At 39.9% G+C, this 27864-nt stretch overlaps 1 protein-coding gene across 2 annotated transcripts in view; it reads right to left on the reverse strand.

The window, feature by feature from the left end:
• The window catches only part of NEK6 (NIMA related kinase 6), a 131075-nt gene that overhangs the window by 45123 nt on the left and 58088 nt on the right, over positions 1–27864 (reverse strand). For both annotated transcript variants that reach the window (XM_075259391.1, XM_075259390.1), the window contains 2 exons: positions 10839–10955; positions 320–460 (listed from right to left, as the gene is read on the reverse strand). In XM_075259391.1, coding sequence (XP_075115492.1) covers positions 320–460; positions 10839–10919 — 222 coding nt within the window. In that variant the 5' untranslated portion in view covers positions 10920–10955. The remainder of the gene's footprint in view (positions 1–319; positions 461–10838; positions 10956–27864) is intronic.

Genomic DNA, 27864 nt, shown 5'->3' on the forward strand with positions numbered 1-27864 from the left:
CATTCAGTAGGCACTGCTGGTTAAACTTGAGTAAGCTAAACTAGAAAAGGTTATAAGTATTACCATGCCAAGCAAAATTTCTGCAGGTCCTATAGTTTCCAACCTCTTTGTATCCAATAACCCCTATGAACTCTTCATGGCCATGATCACACACTACAGAAAATGTATACTGTGAAATCAGTTCCTTGTACTTGGATGGTGCTGAGCTGGGATACTAGAAACTGCCCACAGAAAGGAGTCGAGGCTTCAAAACTATCATTTGCATTTTTTAGATGGTGCATTAACTTATATTTAACGTGACATGCGGTAGAAGACTTACCTGGACTTTTTTCAGAGCTACAGGCTTCCTATCTAGATGACAGGTGGCTCTGTAGACTTCGCTGAACTGCCCCCGTCCGATCTTCTTATCTATCTTAAAGTCTGCCAGGTTGCATCGGTAAGGATAAGAGGTTGTATGTCTCTGTATAAACCACAATATAAATACAATTAATAAACATAAGTAACAGCCCTGTTTTCCTATGTAGTACGCCTATGTGTCTCTATGGTTACAGACTACAAACAAATCCTGTGTAGTCATATTCCCTTTAATTTGCCTTGACTTGTACCCATGTACTGCCATGTACTGCCATGTACTGCATGCATTGTAGAAGTAGTAGATATAAAGCGTGCATCACTGCATGATCAGACTACATAGGATTTGTTTGGCATCTGTTCACAGAACTCTTCCATTTCCAAGAATTCCTTCAATTTACACCGATTTACATTAGATTTATTTCTGCTGTAGTAAAGATTAATTGCTGTAAACTCTATAATTATCATGATTTACTTCTATGCAGCATGCCCATGTGTCTCTATGGTTACAGACTACAAACAAATCCTGTGTAGTCTGGTCCTACAGTCACACTCCCTTACATCTGCTTCAGCTTCTACCTACGTCCACTAGTAGTAGTAGTGGACAGATGGAAGGGAGTATCAATGTATTAATAGTCTACACAGGAACGGTCTGTTGTCTGTTCACAGAATTCTTCGGTATCCAAGAATTGTTCTCATTTGTACTGAATAGTTTTAGACTTTGTTCTGCTGTTTTAAGGACCAATTCCTGTACTCTCTATATTGTTATTATCCATGTCAATCAATATCAATTGCCATAATCTATAAATTATACCCATAGCTCTCACTAGAAGAAATCAGACAAGGATTTTTCTATGTTACACTAAACAGAAACACTGATAAAAATAAGACCATTGGATCATTTGGTGTATTACCCATTAGTGCCATGGGGAAGGTTTCCTCATCAGATCTGAGGGGGTTGAACACTTGGCACCCCCATTGATTAGCGGATATCAGCAGCCACAGCGCAGATGGTGCCGAAACACAGTTGCGGTAACCTGGCTCAGACCCTACACATTATACACAATGTGTATTCCCTAATCCCTACACTGTTTTTGCAGGTCTTGCCATCAGCTGATCGGTCAGGGTGTGGGGTGTTGACCTCCTGGATAATCTGGTATTATAAAATCTTGGATACGCCCTTTAAATATCTTTATAAGGCACTCTGAAATAATCGAAGGGAGTCCTTGGAACAGGACCTTCATCAAGAAGCTGGAGCAAAGAACAGCCAAAAATGAAGATTCTTTCCCTGAAGGGCACAACATGTCTAACCATTAAATGCACATTTATTTTAATGAACATTATGAAATATATAATTTATCCAGTGGTGGCGCTGCAGGAGACGTTAGCACTTACTAGCAGATTCCTCCACAAATTACAAGATACCCACTAGCAGGACAAATTGTGATCATGAAGTACAGGCATTCGCCTTTTGTTAGTAGTGTCCCCCAAATATATTAGCAGTACAGCTGCGCTTACTGAAAGCTATTTCACTTAAATAGGTTTGCACAAGGATAGGTCATCGATATCAGTTAGGTGACACCTGGCATTCCACTTTTCGATAGATGATAAGCGGCCAATGGAGCAGGAAGCAGACAACTCCCTTCTCTGTGTAGTCACTGCACCTTAGCTCCCATTCATGGGAACAGTACTTGTTCTGGCCACTGCACAGAGAACAGCGCTGTCTGCTTCCTGCTTCATTCTCTGTATATCAGCAGTGGCACTGCACACCGACCGATCCGATATCGATAATGTATCCTTAGCTCTGGAACTCCTTGCCAGCCCATCAGCAGATTACTGACAGTTTTACAAAAGTAGAAATTTTACATCTCATATACAGAAAGTTGTTGGGTAATTTGGGAAGCCACAAAGGATATGAAATTAACCCCTTGTTCCTGCTCTATTGTCAGATTTTGTTTATCTAGCTTCCTGATATTTGACACAAAGTTACTCCAAAAGAGGTTCTCCTCTATGCCACCGATAGCAAAGGCTCCATTACCAAAACATAAAAACTACAGAGTCCTGCATAGAAGCCTTTATAAAATATGCATACAATTGTGATGAAAGAATGCCTGAAGTGGGCTCCAACAAGGGGTTAATATTTCTAGCTAAAAATGGAAAAATAATGATTTTTCGAAGTTACATTTCGAGAGGAGCGTGCATTGTATTTCAAGTCCCTTAAGGAAAGTGAAAGGGTTAAATGGCTATTAAAGTCTAGAGCAATCTTTGAAAGTGGCACACGCAATTATAAATATGGATAATTAGCAGCTCCAGCCAAGAATAAAATGTCACAATGTCACACAGATCTGTCACAGTCCGCTAATGAATGTAGTCACATATCTCCAGGCTTTCCTCCTCTTCACAAGCCTGTTGCAAGTGACCAACCAGGGCAGGCGCAGAGGGGATACAGCTCACTCACTGCCGAGATAGACTTCACACTACTTGATACTTGCCCATTTGGCACTACCACCCCACACCACTAATAACCAGACTGTACACTCCGCTCTACATTGAAAAAAAAAGCAGTCACTTTTCTTGCAGTCTTATCAGACACATAAGGGTTTTTTTTCAGACAGTAGGAAAAAAATGAATATGAATATTCTCTGTAAAGGATGATTATAGTAAGGGGACCAAAGGAACATGATGTACCAACCATTCCCTTCTATAAAAGTAATATCACAGTCAAATAAGACAGGGAATGGGCCACAATATTAAAAAAAAAAAATACATATTCAAAAGTTTATGTAGCTTACTTGTATAGCGCCACCATATTCCGCAGCACTTTACAGATCTTTACAATCACTGACACATTCAGGGCGCACAACCTAAATTTCCTATAAGCATGCCTATGGAGTTGTATATATACTTTACTCACTTCTTTAATGCCATGCAGCTCCAGCAAGGTATACAGCAATAACATGTATATCATTCACATGAGCATACACTAGCTGCACTACACTCAGTGGTCATATGCTGTAGTCACTTTGGCATGTCATCGCTGCAGGGAGCAGTGGGGGTGAGTATTTTTTACTTGGTATTACATCACTGTCCCTGCTCTTGCCTAAATTTTGTAACTCGTGGACAATCTCCTTCTATAATGAAAATGTACAATTCTATAATATATTGCGGTATCAAAGCCTTAAAGAAACCATGATGAACTTACACTGGATATAAAGGGTGTGCTAAAGGATTTTCTAGGCTAAACAGACTTATGGCCTATTCCCAAGGTTAGGTCATCAATGTCAGATTAATGGAGGTCCGACACTCAGCACCCCCATCACTCAGCTGTTCTCTGCAGCAGATAATAGAGCAGGAAGCAGACAGCTCCCTTCTCTGAGTAGTGGCCAGATCAGGTTACTACAGATCAGTTCCTATTCATGTGAATGGGACCTAAGTTGCAGTGATTCTGCTCAACCACTATATAGAGAACGGCATTGTCTGTTTTCTGTGTCATTCTCTGAGTATAAGCTGCAGATCAGTGGCAGTGCTAGGTGTCATTCCCTAACAGATCTGATACTAGAGACCTAAATCTGGCCTGATCATATGATGAAACCTTCATGTGAACTATTAAGGTGGACAGTTCTGAAGACACAGTGTAGGGATGGACGCACACTGGGCCCGGCCACAGACACTTCCACTTATATTACCTTGTTACTGGTCACATATTGTTTCAGACAGCACTAATCACTTTAACTACTTAATTAGCTAATAAATGAATTTAAGTGAAAACACCAGAGGTTCACAGCGCAGCACATGGCCAGTCTTTACCTTTTTCTATGTCTTGTAAAGAGGCGTGAATCTTTTTATTTCAACCCCTTCATCATTTAACTTCCACAATCCCACAATATGCAACCTACATATAGAAAGATGGCGTATCCTTACCAACATAATCAACCCACTCACGTACCAATAAAGCAGAACACGTGCAAGACCAGTGTGTGTGTGTGTGTGTGTGTGTGTGTGCGCGCGCACACACGTGTGTATTACCAGAGATACTGTTTATCTTATTCCTTCTGAGAACAGAATGCCAATGAGACAGTTGCTAAATTCCTCTACTGTAATCTGGACAGTTATCAGGCATGTCCAAGACTTTCAGACTACCACCTCTCTTTAGTGGTAACATGGAGGCAAGAGACAACCCAAATCTATATCTAAGATGTCAGCCCAGTCTATAAGATTCTTCTTTGGTCGATCAGATATATAACCAGTTATTTCTATCTTCGCCTCCCGATGCTCTAGTGGTCCCTGGCAGTCTTTATTACTGATGCAGCGATGACACACTGTACAAACACATGACCTAAGCAGCCAATCACTAGCCTCAGTAGTCTTGTGCTGTACATGTAGGCATTATGTGCACGTATGGTACATTGTCACTGCAGGACAAGTAGTCACCAATGGAGAGGTGACATCTGGGGGATAAAATGGGAGAGCGATGCTTGTTTTATGTATATAAATTTTATTAGCTTTTATAAAAAAAGAATTCCATCCTGAATAACCTTTTTTTTACTTGATGGTGAGCGATATATACACCTGATCTCCAAACAGAAGAAACCTCCGCACCCTTACACCGCTAGAACAGCAGCACATTTTTTCAAGCTTTAGTGAGCGGATCAATAAGACAAGTGTCAGAAGAATATATTGCACTTAGAAAGTAATGTACGACCATGGATAACTAGGCTATGCTATTGAACTTGAAGCAGTGAAGTGGTTAACACAGCACAGCATGACGCCATTACTACACCCATGTATCTGGTACATTAATAAAAGAGAAGTCCCGCTGTGCTGTACAGTTCTTGTGACGTCTGATCACTAGGGGGCTGTCTACAATATCTTGTATGTTACCCGAGGAATCTGACATGCACTCGAAGCAGTGGACTCCTTTATTTTTTTCTGTTTAGATCTCATAACTACTGTAGGAGAGCAGATTACAGCACCGCTCCTTCTTTCACAGCATCTTCCTCTGGATCAGAGATCTCACGGGATCAGAATGATGACAATTGTGTAAGCAGAATATCTAGAAGACGTGATGTAACAATGTTCAGTCCTAGATGAAGCTTACAGCGCAGCCTGTGTCTTATTATCCTCCAAAGGGAAGCCATTCACTATCTTTTTGGCGGTATAAAAGTATTGGAAAATGCGATTATTACATTTTTACCCAATAATTGTCACAGTCCTTATTAAAAACCTTATAAGGGTGCACAAAGTGACCCCAAAGTAGTAATCCTGCTATAGTGGGGCCATGGATTGCCTGAACAGTCATTTCCTGGACTATAGCAGAATGGTAGCAGCAGATATAGGGGGTGTGAATATCTCCCCCACCCCTTCCTAACTTTTTAACCATTTCCCCACCCGGCAACCCCTTGAATGGGGAAAATTGGCTCAAAATGTATCTTAATGGTATAAATAATAAATTTCTTATCTCTGCCACGTGACATGCATTCATGTATTACTATAATAGTTATATACAAATGCTGAGCTGTCTGCGCATGTCTCATAAATTAAAAAACAACCAATGGCAGTATGTCACCACTTCAATAAAATGTGAGCCTGGCAGCCATGGCGGGGGTGTCATCACCAATGGCCATAAACTCATCACCTGATAGCTGATAAAAGTCCTTTTAAATCCCTTTAAATTGCAAAAAATGCTTTTCTATGTGAGCTTTGGCAACATAACCAACAGATTCATATTAAAATGATAATCATTATAATATATAGAGATATAACAGACCCAAGCATGCTAAGAATGGAACACTACATGCTGTTTAGCTAGCCCTCATCTATTTATCTGGTCACTTTTGGAAAGTTGAGTGGCTGTGCTGTGAGTTTCTACATGGCAGGTACAGTCCGAGTAGCTCTCCATACAATAATTGGAATGATACAGTCCGCTGATTGTATTAGAGAGCCCGCTGACCTGAGGTTGGGCTGCTCACTGCAGTTATCCTCGCTATGCTGGGCTTGATGCCTGGTGATGACTGGACACCTCGGCTGATATGCTTTGGCATGCTCCAAGAGTACAGCTGCACATTTACATATGCAATGACCTAGATTAGCATTCCCTATCACAACCCATCAGACCTAATTAAAGTAATGGAGCTTTCATACAGCCTTAAGTGGGAAAAGGGGATGTGGAGCCATAGACGGGGCCCATGCATGCTCATGGCTTGTCAGGATATAACAAGCATCCTTCTACTTGATTAAAACAATATATTCTGCGCATATAATTTCCCTTCCCCCCCCCAACAGAAGAAACTAAAGAGCAGAAAAATACAGAAAAATGTTCTTGGAAGAACGGAGAAGAAGGGTAAGATGACAAACACGGATACTGTACGATATACCCAGCAAAAATATTCTACGGAACAAATATAATTATACACGTGATACGACAATTGTAAGTCTACTACGTGTTACAAATCTACTGAAACCTGTCAAAGTTTATATATGTATGGACTCTCATGCAAGTATGAATGCAAAGAACTGAAGACATAGATTTAATAAGAAGTAGGTTACAAAAACAATAAGACAGGGTTCACACATTACTGACCTCGGTGGAAATATTCCACCAGACACTCTCATGTCTGCATTGTTTTTGAATACAAAGTTCTACATTTATAGAGGACCTTTCATGTGTTATATACCATATCTAAGATGACGGTGCACTGAATTCAGCACACTTATACTATGTCGTTATCTTCCTACCATTGCAGAGATATCGGTGCCAGTAGTTTTGGCTACAGATATTACTGCATTGTCAGAAAGGCCAGCCTTATAGCTCATTATCATCACTGGGTGATGAAGAACACCTTCCCGTCACAGTAGAAGTCTATAGAAGTGTACTGTCAAGGGGGTGTTCCCCACCACCCAACAATGACACTGAGCTGTGAGGCCGCCCCTCAGACATTGTGGTGATATCAGCAGCCGATCTATGGCACTGACATCTCTGTAACTGGGAAAGATACCAGCCAAGCTGAAAGTGTAGATGCCGGTATGGTACATAGAGGATATGAAAGGTCCTCTTTAACTAAATCTGGTGATAGTCACACAATGTCGGGCATACTAATGATTTTGTAAAATTAGGGCTTGTTCATTCTACAGAAAATGAAGAGGAATTTGACTCTAAATCAGTGGCAGATTCCGCCGTGTGAATGGGCCCCTGAGTACTCCACTAACACTACACCAGGCTCGAAGAATCCAATTCAGTTAGAAAGTTGTCTACCACCACCAAAACCATATGGAAATGAGCTGTTTGGTGCACCTGTCAGAGCATTTATTTTCGGATGAGATTGCCTCCCAGTCACACCCTTCTAACAAAGAATGTCAAGTCCATGTGTGAAATCAGCTGATTTGGCAGGCACGGCTACACCCCATGCCAACAGATCATTTGCATACAAATTAAAGGATAATATTATTGGCATCAAGGTTGCCACAATAAAGGTATGTTAACTGTCCCTACAGCATATATGGGGAGGGTATACAATTAAATTGGTGGTGGAAGGCTCCCTTAAAATGGAAGGCAATTTGGATACAGAAAATGGTTATACCAAGAATGTGCACCTATTTCACAGTGTGTGAATATAGCCTAAAGACTGGAATGAATGTCCAGATTGTTTATTTACTTACAAGCTGAGATACTTTTCATGGGTGGGAACCGAGAAAATTGGTTTCTATCCAACCAAAATAAAGCCTTGCTATTTCCTATTCAAAATTCTTCACTGTTTACACATCGCTCTAACATTGCAAAGATGGGGTCTCATTCTTGTTGACTTGCAAAGACCCTGCACTACTCAAAGACCAGTGTCAAACGGGCATATTTAGTCTGTGAAATGTCGACTTGTTTTTTGTTGACTGTATTTCTAGACTGAACATTGTCTACGATCCCGGACTCACACCATCACAGTCTTCTACAATGTCCTGTTCTGTCCCACCATGGGACTTCTACAAGTGTTGTAACGAGGCTATCTAATACCCCCCCCCCCCCTTCTTCACTGCTGAAAGTTCATATGCAGAAGGAAGCTAAAATTCAACCCTAAAGATATAACATGTTTGTTTTTTCCCACTGGAGGATACAGCAGAAGCTGTACTGTATTCTAATGGCCATGCACATCCAACAAAGTCTCCCCCCCCAGGCCTGTACATTTTAAGATAAAAAAAAAGCATTCCTTTTAGAAATATTGTAGTTAAAGGTACTTTATAAAGTTAGTCTGAAATGCAACCCCTTTAATGTTTTAACGCGTTTTAGTACATGTGGATTAGAAAGCGATAACATGCTTTTTCAATTGGTTATTTAAATATTTTTTGCATCTTTTTAGCAGCATGTAAGACTTTTAGTAAGAATTTTACATCATTTTTATTTTGGTATATTTTTTTTTTTAATATCGGAGAAGGTATTTATTCTACCAATTTCCAAGGTAAATGATTACAAAAAAAATATTAAAATTGATGGCAAAGATAAAACTAATATTTATTGGTATGCATTAAAATACAATGTCCCAGGTAAAGGTATATGATAAATACACAACAAAATAAAAAATATATTGCTGCTGGTCCTATATATAGTATGAACTCCCCAATTCTTATTTATTTTTGGTGAAGGGGCTTGTATGTAGGTCTAGCCACCATTATTTGTTGCGGTTCTATTCCCAACAATTGGGAAGTTCACACTATATATAGGACCAGAAACAATACTTTTTTTTGGATTTGTGGTGTATATATCATATACTTGGGACATTCTATTTTAATGCATACTAACAAATATTAGTTTTATCTTTGTCATCAATTTTTGTGTTATTTTTTAAGGATTAGTTATAGCCCTTGTTCCTTTGGGATCCATTTCCAAGGTAGGCACATCTATAATAGATAAAAGCTTTGTTCTAATATGAAGATATATGGGTTTCTAAAATATGGCTTTGTATTATTACTAGTAGAACTGCATATCTTCCATAGCTCCAGGTCCCTTGATTTTGCTTTAGAACCTGCTATGTTAAAAAGAGATCTCCAAAAGGAAAAAAAAAAAAAAAACCTCACAAAATTTTATCTAATCCTTGATAATGTCTTTAAAGGGATCCTATCTTTCAAACTTTTTTTCGCCCTAACACGTTGGAATAGCCTTAAGAAAGGCCATTCTTCTCCTACCTTTTGTTGTCTTCTCCGCGCCGCCGTTTACTTGAAATTCCGTTTTTTCTTGGTATGTAAATGAGTTCTTTTGCAGCACTGGGGGCAGGCCCCAGCGCTCAAACAGCACTGGGGGCTTCCCCAATGCTGCGAGAGAACTTTCCAGCGCCACCTCCATCTTCTTCTGGAACAAGGAAAACCAGAATTGAACCGGAAGTGAACGGCAGCGTGGAGAAGACAACGAAAGGTAGGAGGAGATTAGCCTTTCTTAAGGCTATTCCAACGTGTTAGGGAGAAAAAAATTTGTTTCAAAGATAGGATTCCTTTAAAAAATAGGTCCACAACCTGCAGACTAAGGGCCTGCCTGCAATACCATTTTGAGCGGCCCTCGCACATCTTTAGCACTGCATACTTATGACACCCTTTGTTTAGTACTCCATAAAGGAAATGCATTATTGTAGCTCCTTCTATTATAATAGAAGATCTCTGGATCTCTGCTTCCTGAACACCATTTGGCACTACGCTAGCATGCCTGTTATCGTCTCGGCCTGCTTGACGTTCCCGTTGGATTTCCCTCTGTATTGCGTTTCCCTCTTGTTGACGACCTGGACCGTACAACTACAATTTACTCTCTGCTGCCACAAGCTGACCACCCACTACAGCCTTCTGGGTCCCTGGACCTATACTGCAGCCCGAAAGATCTGCTAGTAAGAGATCTTAGTGTCTGTGTGTTTGGCGTTTTCCAACCTGTGCCACTCCGCCCAGCCAAGTCCCAACCCCACCATCTGGGGCTCTGGTGAACACCACTGTGGGGTTGGAGTTTATGTGGCCTGGGTGGTGTTGGAAACACGGCACCATGTTGACCATTTTAATTGGTGTATCTAGTACTGGTTCTCGGTTTGGCTCTGAAATGCATCTGCAATCCTAACACCATTTTTATTTTCAAAATGCTTTTGATTGGAATGCTCTTTACACTTAGGCCAAACATTGCAATAAAAACTACTTTTTTATTGCTTATTATATTGGAGGTACAATTAAAGAATTTGGCCCATCGATCAAAAAAAAAAAAAAAAAAAAAAAAAAAAAACTGTTGTGAACCTCTGTTTTAAGGTATTATTCTGTATACCTCTAAACTTGTAAAAGTAAGACAGATCTTCAGTAACTGAACACGTATGACCATCCAAGTATTCAAGAATATCTGATAACCTGGCACATATCAGGTCCCTTTCAAAGGAAAATTAAAGGGATTTTTTTAAACAAAAAATATATATATGTATTTTATTTTTTTCTCTTTAAGTGTGCAGAATTTACAAACCAAGGAAGAAAGGGATTGAACTTACTTGGCCGTCATGTTGATAGTCCTGTCCTTGGACTTTGCAGAGAGGACTGTTCTGATCTTCTAGGCAGTGAGTTCCGTCCATGGCAACATTCCAGTTCTCACATACAGTTTGATGCGACTGAAAGACAAGACAAAGCACAGTCTTAGCTTTATGAAATCTTAAATCGCTGTATTATTCGTATGAAGTACATATGAAAGCCGCAGTCAACTATAAGTCAATGTGAATTCCTAGCAGATTTGGCTCTACTATAGAAACTCTATGACAAGTCGACTGTCATGCTGCGTTTCATATGTATTATCACCTAGTATTACAGGTATAGCACTTGGTTAAACTGGTTTCTCAGCATTCTCCTGGATTGCCTCAATGAGGATATCCTGAAGGGTTTTCCCAGTGTAAGAACAAACTGTCAGACTGAAGTCTACCTAGTGCAAAAACAAGGGTATTCCTAAAGTGGAAAACACTCTTCTACAAACATCACCCCAGTGTTAAACATGGACAAATAGAGAACAGAACAAATAAAGGCTTAAAGAGATCTAATTTTTGTTAAAAATGTCCACAGACAGGCAGATGGGAAGAAGCCTGACAAAGTGTAGTTATTTCCCCCGTAGTACTATAGGGGATTCTGCAGGTCGCTTGTGTAAAGCTTTGTTTGCACTACCAGCAGAGGACGGTCTCCAGCCATGGCAGATGTTACAGAAGGAATAGCACTGCATGCAGCGCTAACCATGAAACCATTACGGATCCCACTAACAGGAAAGTATGAACGGAACCTAAAGCAGTCCTGTTATCTTTTGTTTGTTCTGGCCAACGTATGACTAACTCAGAATTTAATTTCTAGTACTGCAGACACACAATGCATAAGGCTATGGCCACAGGTAGTGTGTCTGCTGCGGTCAACCCACACTGTACTATCTACGGGAAAAACCAAACCAAATCGGCTGGTCTTTGATGGGCTGTTTTTTTACTGCCGGGTTGGAAGTGAAAAAATAATGCTGAGGCTTTTCTTTGCAGTTCAAAAGCAGCAGAAATTAAAGAGGGATTATCGCCATAAAAAAAACAAAAACAAAAACAAACCACCCCATTTTGGCCATTGAATGTACATGACAGAAAATAGGACAGCACAGCCATGTGATAAGAATCAGCCCTTAATAGAGGAAAAGTCAAAAATACACAAGGAATATTACAATAACTTTTTTAAAGTAGTTTTTGTTTTTTATTTTAGTCGAATCATCTAAAAAACACTTTTCAAACGCAGGTAAAGGTGGTGGTGGACGCAGAACACTTCTTTTCTCAGTCTATGGTAAACATTCGTGGAAATGTCACTGATATTTACTTTCAAAGTTGTTCCTTTGAACTTCAAAGAGCAAAAATAAAAATAAAAAATACAAAAAAAAAATACAAAACCTTTTGCATCAACAATTGGTACAAAAGCAGAAAACAAAAAAATGTATTCCTTAAGAATCCTGTATATAATATACAGTATATAGTAAGCTAGCAAGTACAATATTTTATTGCCATTAAAACACTGAAAGCCTTTTGTCTACAGAACAGTAATGTGTCCTCAATTCTAATAGGAAAAGCCGAAAAATGGCAAAACCCCTTTTTATTGGAACAGCCTACTAAAGGTTCTGTTCCCACAATCTATAAGAAGTGCGCTTGTTGTAGCAGAATACAAAAACAATAGAAATTCACCATATCTGCGAGATTTTTATATATTGTTATATATATACAGTATACTGTATATAAGCACAGAAGGCTACAAAAGAAAAGTCAAATAAAAATCTGACGACCAAAGGTGGAGAGGTTGGGTAACCGTGCTGAGATGTAGATCGAGGAAGAAGTCGGGTGGGAGAAAATTCTATAAGACACGTGTGACGAAGATTTTCTCCATAAATAATGTTACGCTGTCACTTAGGGAAATCAGAGCTTAAAAAGCATCAATATAATAATATTGTACATGTGTAGATGGGTCGGCTGTGTAAACCGGATCCGAGACAAGGTCATTGTTAGGAGTGAAGAAATTGGATACCAGATCAAAAGCAACTACTAGACTTTCTGATCACCATCTCCATTGCGTCCCTCAGTCTATACATGTGGTTTGCACATCATAGTAATGATAGTTCCACCTCAGATTCCAGTTTCTCTGGTCATCCTTGAAAAGGATGAGTCAAAATCTTTAATGTTTACAGTGCTCTACCTTTGAGGAGACTTGCCTTCAAAACTCAGATGTTTATGGCGCGTACCTCCGTTTTTGCTAATTTACGAAAATGAAGGTGCCATTGTTGTCTGCTGTGTTACGGATGCAGTGAAGCCGCAGCCCGATGCTGGTCACGCTTATATTACACCTGCCATTGCACTCCTCCCTCACACAGAGGTACCTGAGGAAGCGCAGAGGCTGCTGTGATCACTGCACCTTATTAGCTAGCAAGTTCCCTCTATAGACAAAGAGTTAATAATTCTCATAAAGCTGGCCATATACCATAGAATGCCCAAGAATGCTGTATGGCCATAGTTTATGGTGTATGGCCATATTAACATTGTATGATGGAAACAAAGGGCTGCAGGACCCAAATTAATATACCATCCTCCAGCACACACAACATCTACACCCAATGAAAAGCTGGGACTTGTTGTGCTTCCCTTCTCTGCACAATCTTATAGCATCTTTATCTCTCTGACTTATGTCAAGCCAATCCAACCACAGGCAGAATTGGTATACCCCGAAATGTGATGGACTGGACATGCAGTCTTTGTTATTTGTGATGGTTTTCCTTGGAGCTGGCAGGTTCCTGATCATATAATTCATAGTTTATTAATTCTGGTTCATTAAATCTCACAGTAAGAATGTGAACAGAGTCAAACTCAGTACAAGCAGTTTCTTGTGGCAGTAATGTTTTGTAAAATAAGATTATACACACGTGGATTTTTTTGTGGGTTTTTCTTTCATTAAATGAGGGGTACCAACAATTTTGTCCATGCGTGTATACCTTGACCAATCATCTCCCATCATACAATACCATGTAGCACTCAGCTGACACATTAGGGACATTATGTCCTGCTCCAACAAGCCAGTCATACTATTCTGGGCTGTTTGGTTTTAAAATATCTGCCCTTTGCCAAGGCACAAAATACACCCTCGTACATAAAAACTAAATTGTACCAGCAGCCCATAGCAACTATTCATAGAATGGGCTGTAATTTTCTCTTTAACAATAGAAAAATGACTACTGAATTCTGACAAATCTGTGACTATGAAAGCTCGGATAAAGATCTAGAGTGGATTTTTTTTTTCTTTAGAGCTCACCTTTACTATTCGTATTCCTATTTGTTTAGTACTCTTATTATCTCTCTTGACAAGAAGGAGTATTCTCAAAATTCAGTATGGATGCTAGGCAAATTGAGAATCCTTTGATATACTGTATACAATTTTGCAACATTTTAGGGTCTACACCTCCTACGTAGACCAATGTGTAACCACATCTACAAAAATGTCAAAGTCTGATAAAATATTTTTTTCCCTGCCTACTCTTCTTGCTAATCTAAAGGGAACTTGCCACATAATAAAGACTGTCCAATCTGCAGGCTTCATGTTATAGAGCAAGAGGAGCTGAGCAGATAGATGTACAGTTTCATGGAGAAAAGATTCAGTATAACTTGTCATTTATCCACTGAAATCTCTATTATGAGATGTTAAGGAGGCGGTCCTAGCAGTGTTTGACCGCCTCCCCTCTAGGACTGTGCATACAGAGATAGCTGTCAATCACTGATAGGACCGCCTCCTTGACATCTCAACATAGAAAGAACAGAGATTTCAATGGATACGGCCAACAGACTGGACTGCCTTTATTATCCGTCAGGTACCCTTTAAGGATGCCATTTATGGTTCCCATGTGTTGATCCTGACCACTTCCTGGCATAGACAGTGTTCTGAATGGAGAGAGGGAAGCAACCACTGCCAGACTCCTCTGGCGGAAGTTTCTCTCCGAGAAAAAAAAGGATGAAGAACTGAAATACTGAACTGGTACAACTAAAATTGGCGCATTTAGACAACACATTGGCGCATTTAGACAACACTTAGTTTGAAGAGCTGTAACTACTGAGGCAGATAAGATCCCATGACACAAAATGTTAAGATCTTCCTAAGAACCAGACGATCAATTTCCATACATTTTTTTCTTTGAGACCATTAAAATGCTTGAAAAAGTGCGCGTACCCATCTAAGATTCAAGAAAACTGCATACGCTACAGAATCACTGAATTAACAAATAATTACAATATAGGATTTCTGAATCTATGAATGCATTCTAAAAATATCTTACAGAATGAGAATGTTATATGCTCCTGCTTTCTAGCAATGTGGAATGGAAACCAATATAAAGTAAAACAACTTTCCACAGATGAACAGAATAGATCTTATAAAAAGAAAAATGCTACTATCTCCACTTATCAGGATGCTATTCTGTCTTCACTCCGTCTGCTATCACTACTAGAACCCGTATCCAGAGAGTCGATATACTGTCAGCCTTACACACATTATCAGGTTACAGCTAAGTTCACATTGGTCTCCAAGTCCGTTATTGTGATATGTCATAGGATCAGAAGAATGGGCTGACTACTAGAATAATGATAGATGTAGATGGACCACAAGCTGTCTGCATCTGTCACATTGCACAATGTAAAAAACACAATGGAAGTTTTCTTCTTTTCAAATGTAAAAAGATGAGATGAAAAGAGACATCCATATGGTTTTTTTTACATTACTGTGAATGTGATCCATCAGTATCCATCACTATATTCATTTTACAGCCCGTGATTCTGATCCTAAAATGTTTCAGAACACCAGACTAAAAAGAAGACAATGCAAACTTAGCCAAAACAGAAGACTAAGGATAGAGAGGGTAGGAGGATGCTGGAGAGAAAGAGACATGCCATGCTGCTGCTGTTTAGTAAGTGTCTCAGTCCCTACAGTGTTATCTTATAAAGCATAGCAGGCCTAGCAGGAGCATGCTTGTCTCTTCCTTGCTCCCTTCAGCAGTCATCTCCTCCCACTTCATAGACTTCTATGTAAGCTAAAAAAAAAAATCTACAGTATATGTGCATGAGGCTGACGGTGTCCTCCTGGATATACAAGCTCTATTAGTGCTAACAATCTGAGTGAAGGGCAGAAAGCAGCCTATTAAATGGAGACAGAAGCATTTTTCTTTAATAAGATATATTAGTTTCTTACATTCACTTGTACTATTCATTGATGAAACATTGTCTTATAACTGAAGGTGCACTTTAATTAATAAAAACAATCATATCCTGAATATTCTTACCTATATGTATCCTTGAATGGCATCTACTGGCCTGGCACATGGCGCTACAAGTAGATACAACAGCCACAAAGCGCCTGATTGTGGCTACATGTCTCTAAACCGTTCCAGGCAAACACGTGATACAGCATTACTTGAATGTAATTCATTCCCAAAGTAAACATGACACACTAGATGTAATATCTCCTTCCTTTATGAGCTGCAGCTAGAACACAGACACAACAGGCAGGGCTCTGCTCCGTGCCCCACACTAGAGACAACACTTCAAAGAAATACATTACCACTCTTTAGACTGCACAAGAGAAAAATAAATGAAACCAATTCCTTAAGAATTTCACCTGCCATACACATCACATAAAAGTTTTCCGAACATGATTTAGGCGGGATATGCCAATGATCTAATGTGTAGGAGTGTAGCTGCTTAGTCCCCTGACGTCTACTGTGAGGGTGAAGAAGGAAGAATGGTTATACACTACAATACACCGGCTTTCATGTAATTACACTACGTTTCTAAAGACTAAACTGGAAGCAAAGAACAAGGAGAAGTTATTCACAAGAGGCCAAAATGTGCCGTAATTACCGGCCCGTCCCACAGAAGTGAAAAGCTGTGAATCAGACAGCATGTGAGGCAAACAGTGAAGAGGTCACGATGCTTGCAAAAACACTGCAGCCCCTTCACAGATGATCAGTGGGGGTACTGGGGGTCAGAACACCACTGGTGTCTTATTGATAACTTATCCTGAGGATAGATCACTGGGACAATGAAAGTTAATGGGTTCATACAAAAAAAAAAAAAAAAAAAAAAAAAAAACTGGATGCCAATGCAGCCATGAAAACCCCCCCACAAAAACTGTAGCAATACATGGACCTTTCAGTCACTATTCTCTTGCTAATAATCGGGCTGTGGAGTCAGTCACCGACTCAGACTCCTTTTTTCCCACAAACTGACTATGGACAGTAATGGTTAGTCGGAAGCAGTAAATATTCTCTAATTTATTAACAAGCCAGTGATTATTACACATTTACTTCCATAGGAATTCAATCTATACATCCAATTAATTGCACAAGATTAATAATTGTATAATATAATTACTCTGTAACCCCCATTTTATTTATTATTTTTTGCCATTGTGTCGGGGGGATAAATATTTTTATATTATAATATATAATAACCTATCCAACTTCCTTTTAATAGAAAACAGGCTCTAAAATTCTCCCTAACCCTCTAATCAAGCTATTTATGTTTGTATTGCCAGTGTGTAGAGCTGTAGCAATTGCCATACTGGCGACGGTCACATAAAATGGCCATATTCCCGGTATTATACAACGCAGAAAAAGGGTTTCACTTAAAAGTTGAGATTCTCAGCTCGTATATGCTGTAAAGTACTGCAGGACTAGCTATAAAATAACCTGAGATATCACTAGTTAAAAACTTGGGAAGAATATGCAAATCTGACTTCCATGATGTAATTAGGAAGCCAGTGCCCCAAGAATGCACACCAATAGAGGGCGCTGACTGAGAATATGCAAGTCTATCTTCCATGATGTAATTAGGAAGACAGAGTCTCAGTCAAGCAAACCAATAGAGGGCGCTCTCTTTAACATCATGCCGACCTTCTCAGAGGCCTTTGTTTGCAATGATGTTGGGATTTTACCAGGTACAGTCTCTCAGCCAAGGACAGCTGTTTCGATGTTCTTCAATAAGACTCCACACACCTAAATGGTGGTTCTCGTCCTATGGAGTGACGATATCCCCTCAACCCTGTCTAAGCCTCTCACCTCTGCCAGGTCAGTCCTCTCAGCGCCAAGCTGATGAGATGCAAGAACATAGAAACAGCTGTCCTTAGCTGAGAGACTGTACTTTGTAAAACCCCAACAACATTGCAAATAAAGGCCTCTGAGAAGGTCAGCATGATGTTAAAGGGAGCGCCCTCTATTGGTTTGCTTGACTGAGACTCTGTCTTCCTAATTACATCATGGAAGATAGACTTGCACATTCTCAGTGAGCGCCCTCTATTGGTGTGCATTCTTGAGGCACTGGCTTCCTATTACATCATGGAAGTCAGATTTGCATATTCTTCCCATGTTCCTTTGCACAGTGGAGCGCTCATGGCTTAATAAGACTCCACACACCTAAATGGTGGTCTCTCCCTATGGAGTGATGATATCCCCTCAACCCTAGTTAAAAACTGTCAGGAATTTTTACTTTATAGGCAGCAAGTCATGCAGAATATAAAAATCACATTCCCACACTGAGTTTTGGACACTAAAAGAAGTACCAAAAACATATTTCTAGGTGTTATAAAATCAGAGATACAGCCAGTTCAAGTAGCCAGTGCCTTTGGCAAATGCTACAGCTCTACATACTGCACTCAGTACAGATGTACGAAACAGACTCTTCCTGGCAATGCTTAGAGCAATGCTAATGGTAACTTTACAGCACTTTTTATTACCTTAAAAAGAAGTTAGATAGGTTAACTAACTACATTACAAAAATGTTCACCAAGCACTCCAAACACAATCTGAAAAAAGAAAAGGAAAAAAAAAAAAACCCCAAAACAGGAGTTACTTTATTTTGAAGCTGGAGTCGGTAACTTTTTTCCAACTGCAGCCAAAATTGGTCTGGACTAACTCCACCTCTATGGCCCTGCTAATAATCCTGCTAATGGTTAATTAATGAGTACAAACTGCCCCAAGCCAAAATCTAAATCCATGAAATGTAATCTGCAACAGACATTAAAACAAGGGACACGCACAAATTATTCTACAGGTCATATCAGGAACATGTTGGTATTTTAGCCTGGTGGCCTTAGATTGGTGGAACAATACAAGTATACTTATCTGGTTAACATTTCTACACTTCCCTAAATTCTTTAGAAATTAAATAAATGAATTACACAATATTAATCATTTAGAATATTTAATAATTTTATTGTGAAGTCAAAATTGGAGTCAGTACATTTCTACCACCTCCGACTCCACAGCCTCAGAGGAGAAATGGACATGTGGACGTGGAATTTTTATAGAAGATGACTCACTAGATTCTCTCATGGTCAACAAACCAATTACCTCAACCACAGCCTGGTAAGCACTTGAGGGAATATAACTATGGCTTTGTACAAAGCAGAGTTTGCCTGTCCCTTGTAGAGTTTAGTAGCAGTAAAGAGATGTCCTTTGTCTGTAAAGACTACAAAGATGTCTCTCTTATCGGAGAATACATTCCACCCCTTCAGCCATCACTCATCAGAAGTTCGGCTCTTGAGGAGAAGCTTGTTCTGAAGTGAAGTGGTGTCATTGTTAATGAAGTGGTGTCACAATCTCCATATAGTCTGACATTTAACCTCAGAACTAAACATTATATAGGTTGAGACACGAACGACACGACTGTGTTCTAGCTATAATTATATCACGTAAAGAGCAATTCCACCCACACACTATTTATACATGGCTACAATTAGCATAGATCCATAAATACATCATTAAACGTAATTAAACTACATTACTGGCCAAGTCTCTCTACAAGGTTCTAAAATTCAGGGGAATGACACAAAGCCACAATCTTCAGTAATGCATACAAGTTGGCGATTTATTGTTCGAGCGATCTTACTACACTGATGATCATTCATAAGAATAGAATACAATTGAGGACAGGTCATCTGTGTTTCACCAGTGATGGCCTGAATGCTGATCATGATTAGGCTCCCATGTTCTCCCATTGAATGGAGCGGACATGTATACAGCATGGGCAGTCTATTTAGGAAACCAACTAATGTGAGAAGGTGTCATGACTGGATACATAACACTATATCTTATGAGTAGGGCACTAGATAGTATATTGTATATTCCTAGCAGAGGTAGATCACTGCACTAAATGCACAAAATTAGGTATCATAACCTTTCCAGGTACAGAAGTTATAACAAAATCGACCTGGCAGAAGACATTGGCTAAGATTCACTAAGGCCCCATGAATCTTACCCAGTTATAAAAAATTCAGTCCACAAATTGTCCTTATTTGCTGGCCCAAACCCACAGAGGAGAAAAAGACTCCTTAGATCAGTCATCTATGATAGTGGGTGTCCTTCCTCCTTTTATATATATTATATATATATATATATATATATATATATATATATAGTATGTAACAATGAAACGGCAGGAAAACAGAGACTTCTAGCATCATAGAACACTATACCAACTATGATACAAGGAGTCTTGGTCTTCTGAGAGGGCTTAGGTTGGCAAAACCAGCCGATGTATGGACCAGATTTCCCAGCCTGTGCAAGGTGCATATATATATATATATATATATATATATATATATATTTTTTTTTTTTATTTATTTATTTTTCGAAACGTCATACCTGGCCTAATACTGTATACATGGCCTGTATATTGGACAATTTTACTTATGACCCTTGTGACTGGCGAACATTTACATCAATATTTTGTGCACTTGATCGAATACCTCCGCCGCATAGCTCCTAATGCAAAAACACTTCTGGGGCATCGAATTTATACTGCCCTTCCCACCTTCCCTGGCGCCGGGAGCTATGCGGCGGAGGTATTCGGTCGAGTATACTCACTCATCTCTAGTCTTGAGTAAATCTAGCTTATTTTACGACTCCTCTTAGGCAGGCCATACACATTAGCTGTCAGCAGATCTCCTATTCCTCCTAGACCCCTATATATGGCCAAGCTTGCACTTAAATAGGGAGAACACAATAGGGTGCTGCCAGAGACCCTGGCAGAGGCTTATCTCCCCTGACAACAATAGGATCGGACATGCTGAAACCCAACTGCATGATCCTTCTTCCTCCATCAGCCGACAGTGTAGAACTGGGACACCCCCATATATATATTAGATAATTAGTTGCTCTGTTGAAATATTCAGATATCTTTTTCTAGGCGTTTCTCAGCAGAAAGTAGTCTATCCTAAGGAGAAAATATTGCATACCTAGTATTTCATTAACCAGGTGACAAATATGTACAGTAGTTGCATTCTGCTATCAAAGGTGCATATGGAAAATGTCACATGTGCATTGAACTTGCAGCTATCCATCATCATGTTATTTATTGTGGTACTCTATATACCCTGTAGGCACACTACTCTGCCCATTGTTTATAGAAAGACACAACTGCATTCAGTTGACGCATCTATATGATAACCAGTGTGTATTAAAAGGACCTCGGCAGGGACCACACAATGTCTCAGTAACTGTACCCCCTATTATGCCTCTCTCCATGGCTGATGTGAGATTCGACAGTAGAATATACCTACATAGTATACCTATATATGTCTATATGTGTGACTATAGTCCCATATAATCTGCACCATTTTTTCTGACCCAAATCTGGCAGCAACACAACACTTTTCATACAGAAGCTCGGCAGTGTCAAACAGCACACAGTGCACTAGGCGATAAGTCGGATATGTTCCTTTACCCCATTTTCCTTGTCAACCCAAAACATAGCATATGTCTAAAAAGCTCTCACCCTCCAAAATATAAACATCCAGCATACACGGGGTGTGTGAGCCCCAGATGTTCATGAAAAAATTTGCTGAGAAGCCGTGCAAGGAGGAATTTGCAACCAAAACAAGCCCTGTGGTATTCGGTTAGATGACTGTGGGGGGTTTTAGCTCCTTTTTGCATGCTTGTAGCTGACCACAAAATGTATACAATAACATGCAATGTCTGATTATATAACAGACATAACATACGGCCGTCCACCTGTTTGTCTCTGGGAAAGGAACGAAAAGCACGTGTGTGAAGCAGAACATGGGCAGATATATTCTAGGCCTGGTTAACCAATAAAAATAAACGCCTTGTTCCTCGGCCGCGCAGCTTATCACAACATCATTGCGTAAAAATCACGTTACAAGATTCTGAGATTCTTTTTGAGGGGCTGTTATGTTATTATACAACAGATTGTCTTTATGCTCAGTCATTTCCTATTGCCTCTTCCTGCGCATGCAAATCTGCACTTACAGAGCTCCCTGGTGTAAAACCTTCTACACCAACGCTTATTCACACCTGCAAAGTTTACTCAACAGACATTATATATATTATCTGATATTACACAACCTAATCATTGGGATGGAGTGACCTCTAAATATAGACCTCTGACATCATTTATACTGTTTTATTACAGTCTTACAGAAGTGTCCAAGACTCCCCAAAGCAAGCGAGGGAGATAAAAGGGAATAAAATAACAAAAGGTGCAATACTTACCTGGCAATACCCTGCTGAGGTTTGGCTGCAGCAATGACTTGCCCATTGCAGTCATTCACTGGCCTCAGCAGTGCTCATCTCAAGACTGTTGAGGCCAGTGATGGGCTGATGGACACGTGTGTAGATGGGCATTTAAGACAACCCCTTTAAATGTTTGAACAAGCTATGCTTTTTAGTCCCCAGGCAGTCTTGTTTTCAGTCCTCCCTAGTCTATTGGACTGACATATTTTAGGGCCATATGGATGGTCCTGAATGTACACAAGATTGTCAAGCAATGACTCAGTCCAAATACTGCCATGCAAAACTGTAATAAACCTCTGTCATAAGTCTCCAGGTGAAAACCTCCTGCAAGCCCAAATTTCTCATCCCCACAAGGTCCCTCAAGATCCATTGCTGTCCGTCAGTTCTGGGACTTATCTCTGCCCATTTTTCTGTTCTTCTGGTCCTGGGACAATCAGATAAGACCACACAGATGTGAATGGAGCATACACAAGAGCTAAAGTAGTTTTTTTGTGCAAGCACTGAACAGTTGACAAATGACACCAAGCCAAGGGAATATGAAGAAAAAAGGTAAACTAGTCAATTATTAACCAGAAAAAAAAGCTAACGTTTGTTCAGGATTGTCACGTTGAGTGACAAAAGTTCAGTATTATGGCCATTACTACACCATTTACTAAATCATATTTCCTATAAAGAATAGATATGTGACTGTACGAGACTGGAATTGACCGTTTCTATTACCACCGATACAAAGTGATAGTTGCTAGTCCAGGATATGCTAAATAAAGTAATATAAATGTATCATGCATCTATTAACTTCTTAGACTAGCGCCTTCCATGGCATTGTAATGGAGGCTGGGAACAGAGATCCTGATGCGGATTCCTGAGCGAATACCAGTTTTATGCACAGGCAGTAATACATTGCAATATACAGTATAAAATAAAATGGAAAAATTCCAATTGTGGCATAAGAATAAAGCTACATGGTAACTTTGGCTGTGACACAAACACTACCTGATCTGCTTGTAAGTTGTCTCAACACGATGATTGCAAGAAATTCATCAGGTTTGGATTTCTTGAAGTCATCAGGTCACCATCGGGGCACGACACTGCAAGCTTGGGCTGTGCGAGGAATTGCAGCCAAACACAAAGTTCACATCTGCGCTGGAGTCACCACTGGAGACTCCGCTGCTGAAACCGCCAGAGAGAAAAGTATGGAGGACCATTCCCCTCTGATGGTTTCAGTATAAAAACAGTGGACCCAATTATAGTTTATGGGGTCTAATGGTGCTCGCAGGCAACTGCTCTTCTGGTAGTCAATTATGGCAAAATGAATAGACGCAACGCTACCAGATCACACTGCGTGATATGTCACCATCTAGTCCCAGTCTACAGACTGAGCTATTTTCATTATACTTTTGTGTTTTAATTCAGTGAGTTTATTTGTAACATTTGTTGCTTACATTTTTAATTTATTCATCTGTTATGGGTGTAATATGATTATATATATATATATATATATATATATATATATATATATATATATATATATATATACACACACACACACCATATATATTATGCTCCGACAACTACAGCACTTCACAATCTACCATCACAAGAGGTCCAAGAGGCAGATGAAAATAGGGGACAAGTAGCCCTGAATATTGATGTAACTATGTGTATTGCTTGCTTATGTCACTTTGTGTGTTGAATATTCTTATTCTTTTATATTTCTCATGAGCTTCTGCAAGACATTAAAGTCCCCCTCAGGGAAAATAATGTCTCTATCTAGAGGAATTCACAAAACTATACAAATTGTGTCCTTCCAGCAAGTCATGGTTTTGGTGCCAAGGAGCCAAGTCTTGTGAGAGTTGCTATGAAAAGTAACATTGTTCCCTTGTTTTCGCTTCTACTGCTTGGTCTTTGTGTAGAGCTGACATTTTATTCATGTATTGCTTGTCCATGAGTATAATTATGATATATACGGTAATATAACAAGAGTAATTATATCTATAAATAAGATTAGAGAATTGTAGCAGAACATGGCGTTTTTGGAGGTAGAAAACTTGAATACAAATGGTAGGACAAATATATTAGATGAAATATTAGAAGGTAACACTCAATCTGTAATTGAAATCAAAGAGGATCTCTTAAAAATAGTTATAGCTAACCAGGGCTGTGGAGTTGGTTGAACAGCGCTCTCACTCAGACTTCTTCAGGGTCAGTCAGAAGCCGTCAAGATCTTCTAAACTCATTAAAAAACTAATGACTGAATTCCTATGGAATATTTAAAAATATAAAATGTGCAACTATTTAATCCTATAAATATTATAAATGTGAAAGTTTGGATGTTTGTTAGTCAATCACGCAAAAACGGCTGAATAGATTTCACATACTATATTACACTGCTCTTGCATCAGCATTATCTCAGCTTCTGATAAAGCCAGGTCTGTTATCTCTATGTGTAAACACTCAGCTAACCCTCAGTGGATTGTGTACATGCATTTGCATATTATCTGATCTCCAGGCAGTGCAGGCACACTGGAAACACCTTTAATCCAAATTGGCAGTTCGCTACTTTTAAACATGCCTGAAAAAAGAAAATCTAATTTGTCGCTAAATTTTAAAACAACGACAGCTATGAAAGTAGCCAGAAGTCACAGACTTCTCCTCAAGAGGAGCTGAGGGGGATCATCAACGCCAGCAACACATATTATATGGCGTCCCAGTGAGCTGCTGAGATGCCGGAACAATCACAGGCATGGTGCGAGGAACAAGTTCAGCGGCAGTCCAGCTTAAGAGCTGCTGAAATGCCGGAGCAGATGGATCATTAACACCAACAACACGCTCATTATATGGCTTCCTAGAAAACTGCTGAGATGCCGGAACAATCATGGACACAGCACAAGGAACGAGTTTCAGCGGCAGGCCAGCTTAAGAGCTGCCTAAACAACAGAGCATGCGGATCATCGACGGCAGACGAAGTCACGGGCAGAGGCTAATATGTAATAAACTAATAAAATAAATATCTAACTAATTATACAATATCAATAATTGTAAAATCCGGCGACTCCACCCAAGACTGGCCCAAACTTTGACTCTATAACCCTGTAGCTCAGGGGTAGGGAACGTACGGCTCTCCAGCTGTTGCAAAACTACAACTTCCAGCATGCATACTTGCTCTGCTGTTCTTGGAACTCCCATGGAAGTGAATGGACCATGATGGGAGTTGTAGTTTCACAGCAGCTGGAGAGCCGAAGGTTCCCTATCCCTGCTGTAGCTGGTCAGTTCACACCAGCAGTCCCCTGTTCCATTTAAAATATACGGAGATAAAACTCCTGCTTGCAGGACTTCCCTCTTGCCGATTATGGATGGAAACCAAGTGGACCTGAAGAACGGAAACCCGAACGCTAGTGTGAACCTTGTATATGAAAACACTCACAAAAACCTAAATAAAAAAAAAAATTTTAGATAAACCCCCCCCCCAATAAATCTATAGTGAAGGTTTTCTAATGCATAAGACAAACCTCATGAAAAAATAAGCAGGACATCCCAGCTTGCAACTTTCCTGCACCTTAGTGTTAGCCCTGTTTTAGATGAAGTTGCTTTTCTGGATTACTGCTGACTTACTACACAATGCTATAAATATATATTTTTCAAATGTTCACCAGAAAAAGCTTTTCTGACAATATTTTTTTTTTTTTGCTCTACTGATGAAAAAAATAGCTGTGGCTGAGGTTTGGTTTTCAGTGATGTATGAATGCCCCAGAGCACATGCCTGCGCAGTGAGTCAGCAGACCAGCCTTCCTCTCTTTTGCAATTTAAGATGTGTGGCATTTCAGATTGGCAGGCCTGTGTGGGCACTCAGGAAGCACACTTATATTCAGCTATTCAGAAACGCTTTGGACTGCAAAACTATGTCCTGTATGTAAAGGATATGAACAAAAAAGAACTGGTGTAAAGTTAATGCTCTCCGATAAATCATTGTACTCCTCCGAATTATAGTTCAAAGAATAACAGGATGTGTTAAAGGGGTTGTCCTGCACTAGAAAAACATGGTTGCTTTCTTACAGAAATGGTGCCGCACCTGTCCATGTGTCTGGCGTTGCAGAGAATAGGACTAAGTCAAGACCTCACACAGAGCTGGATATGTGGCCACTTCTGTCACTGATGGATAGAGATGTATTGGCCAAAGTGGAGAAGTCAGTGAGGTGAAGGCAAACCCCATGTCTTCATCTGGGAGAACCCTAGGCTATATTCAAACTACCATGAAAAAATAACTGAAAACAGGAAGTATTTTCATGATTTTTTGGCATCAACGTGGCAGCACACAAATTCCAAAAAAAAATAAATTTGTGCCCAGATATGCTCTTATGAGTAATATAATGGCACTAGGTAAACCTGGAGACCATATTATGACTTCATTTTCTAGACTGACCGCAGCTCCCCTTATCCAAAATTACAACCTCAAAGAGATCTATGGAATTGTTTGTTCCAGCCAAACTGCAGTCCTATTGGTATCATGGCATGACCAGAGCTTGGGTCAGTAGACTTGCTGTAGGACTGGAACTTTGGTGGTGAGAGTTAGGGTCAGTTCACACGTGAAAACCGCCTAGCTTATTTGTGCGAGGTAAAAAACCTCGAGGAGTTTTTTTGACGCTGTTTTTTGCATTCCACGCGGTTTTTGACGAGGTTTTTGACGCGGTTTTCGCTAGCGGTTTTCGCTAGGTTTTTTTTTCCTATATGTGCTATAGAAACTGCAGGCGAAAACCGCGCGGTTTTTTGCGTGCAAAAAACCGCACGGTTTTTTACCGCGCGGTTTTCGCCTCCCATTCACTTCTATGCAATTCTTCAGGCGTTTTCCGCCTGAAGAAAGGTCATGTCGCTTCTTCAGGCGGAAAACGCTAGGAGGAAAAAAAAAGCTAGTGGTCTACATAGACCACCATGTTAAAGGAGAGGTTTTTGAAGCGAATTCCGCTGTCAAAAACCTCCCCTTTGCCCACGTGTGAACTAGCCCTTATGATCAGAAGAGGCTTGGTTAGTCCAGGAAATGCCGCCATACTACAGACCATATGAAACAGACTCCACACACTCTTCTGAGATCTTAGGCCTCATGCACATGACTGAGTGTGCAGGCCAAGGTGGGGGTAATTTTATAGCGGAAAGAACTTGGATGACATCAGGAGTGTCATCGGTCACCTATGGATTTCAATGAGGGGGGGGGTTGTTTAAATACCACAGAATAGGACCTGCTCTATAATCATCAGAAGGGAACAGAGTATCAGACCCCTCATCTGAAGAGCCTCAGCCATGTGCAGGAGGCCTCCGGTAGAGGCTACACAATGCAGAGAAGCTGGGTTTTGTTTGTTGTAGATTATGTTCCAGTTTTATTTTTAAGGCAAAGTCCAGAGTGGCTTCAAGAGGAATTTCAAAACACAGAAAAGCAAGGTTTTACATGGGAGTTGAGTGCTGGGGGA

This window comes from Leptodactylus fuscus, chromosome 11 (assembly GCF_031893055.1).
Source record: "Leptodactylus fuscus isolate aLepFus1 chromosome 11, aLepFus1.hap2, whole genome shotgun sequence".
Taxonomy (NCBI): Eukaryota; Metazoa; Chordata; class Amphibia; order Anura; family Leptodactylidae; genus Leptodactylus; species Leptodactylus fuscus.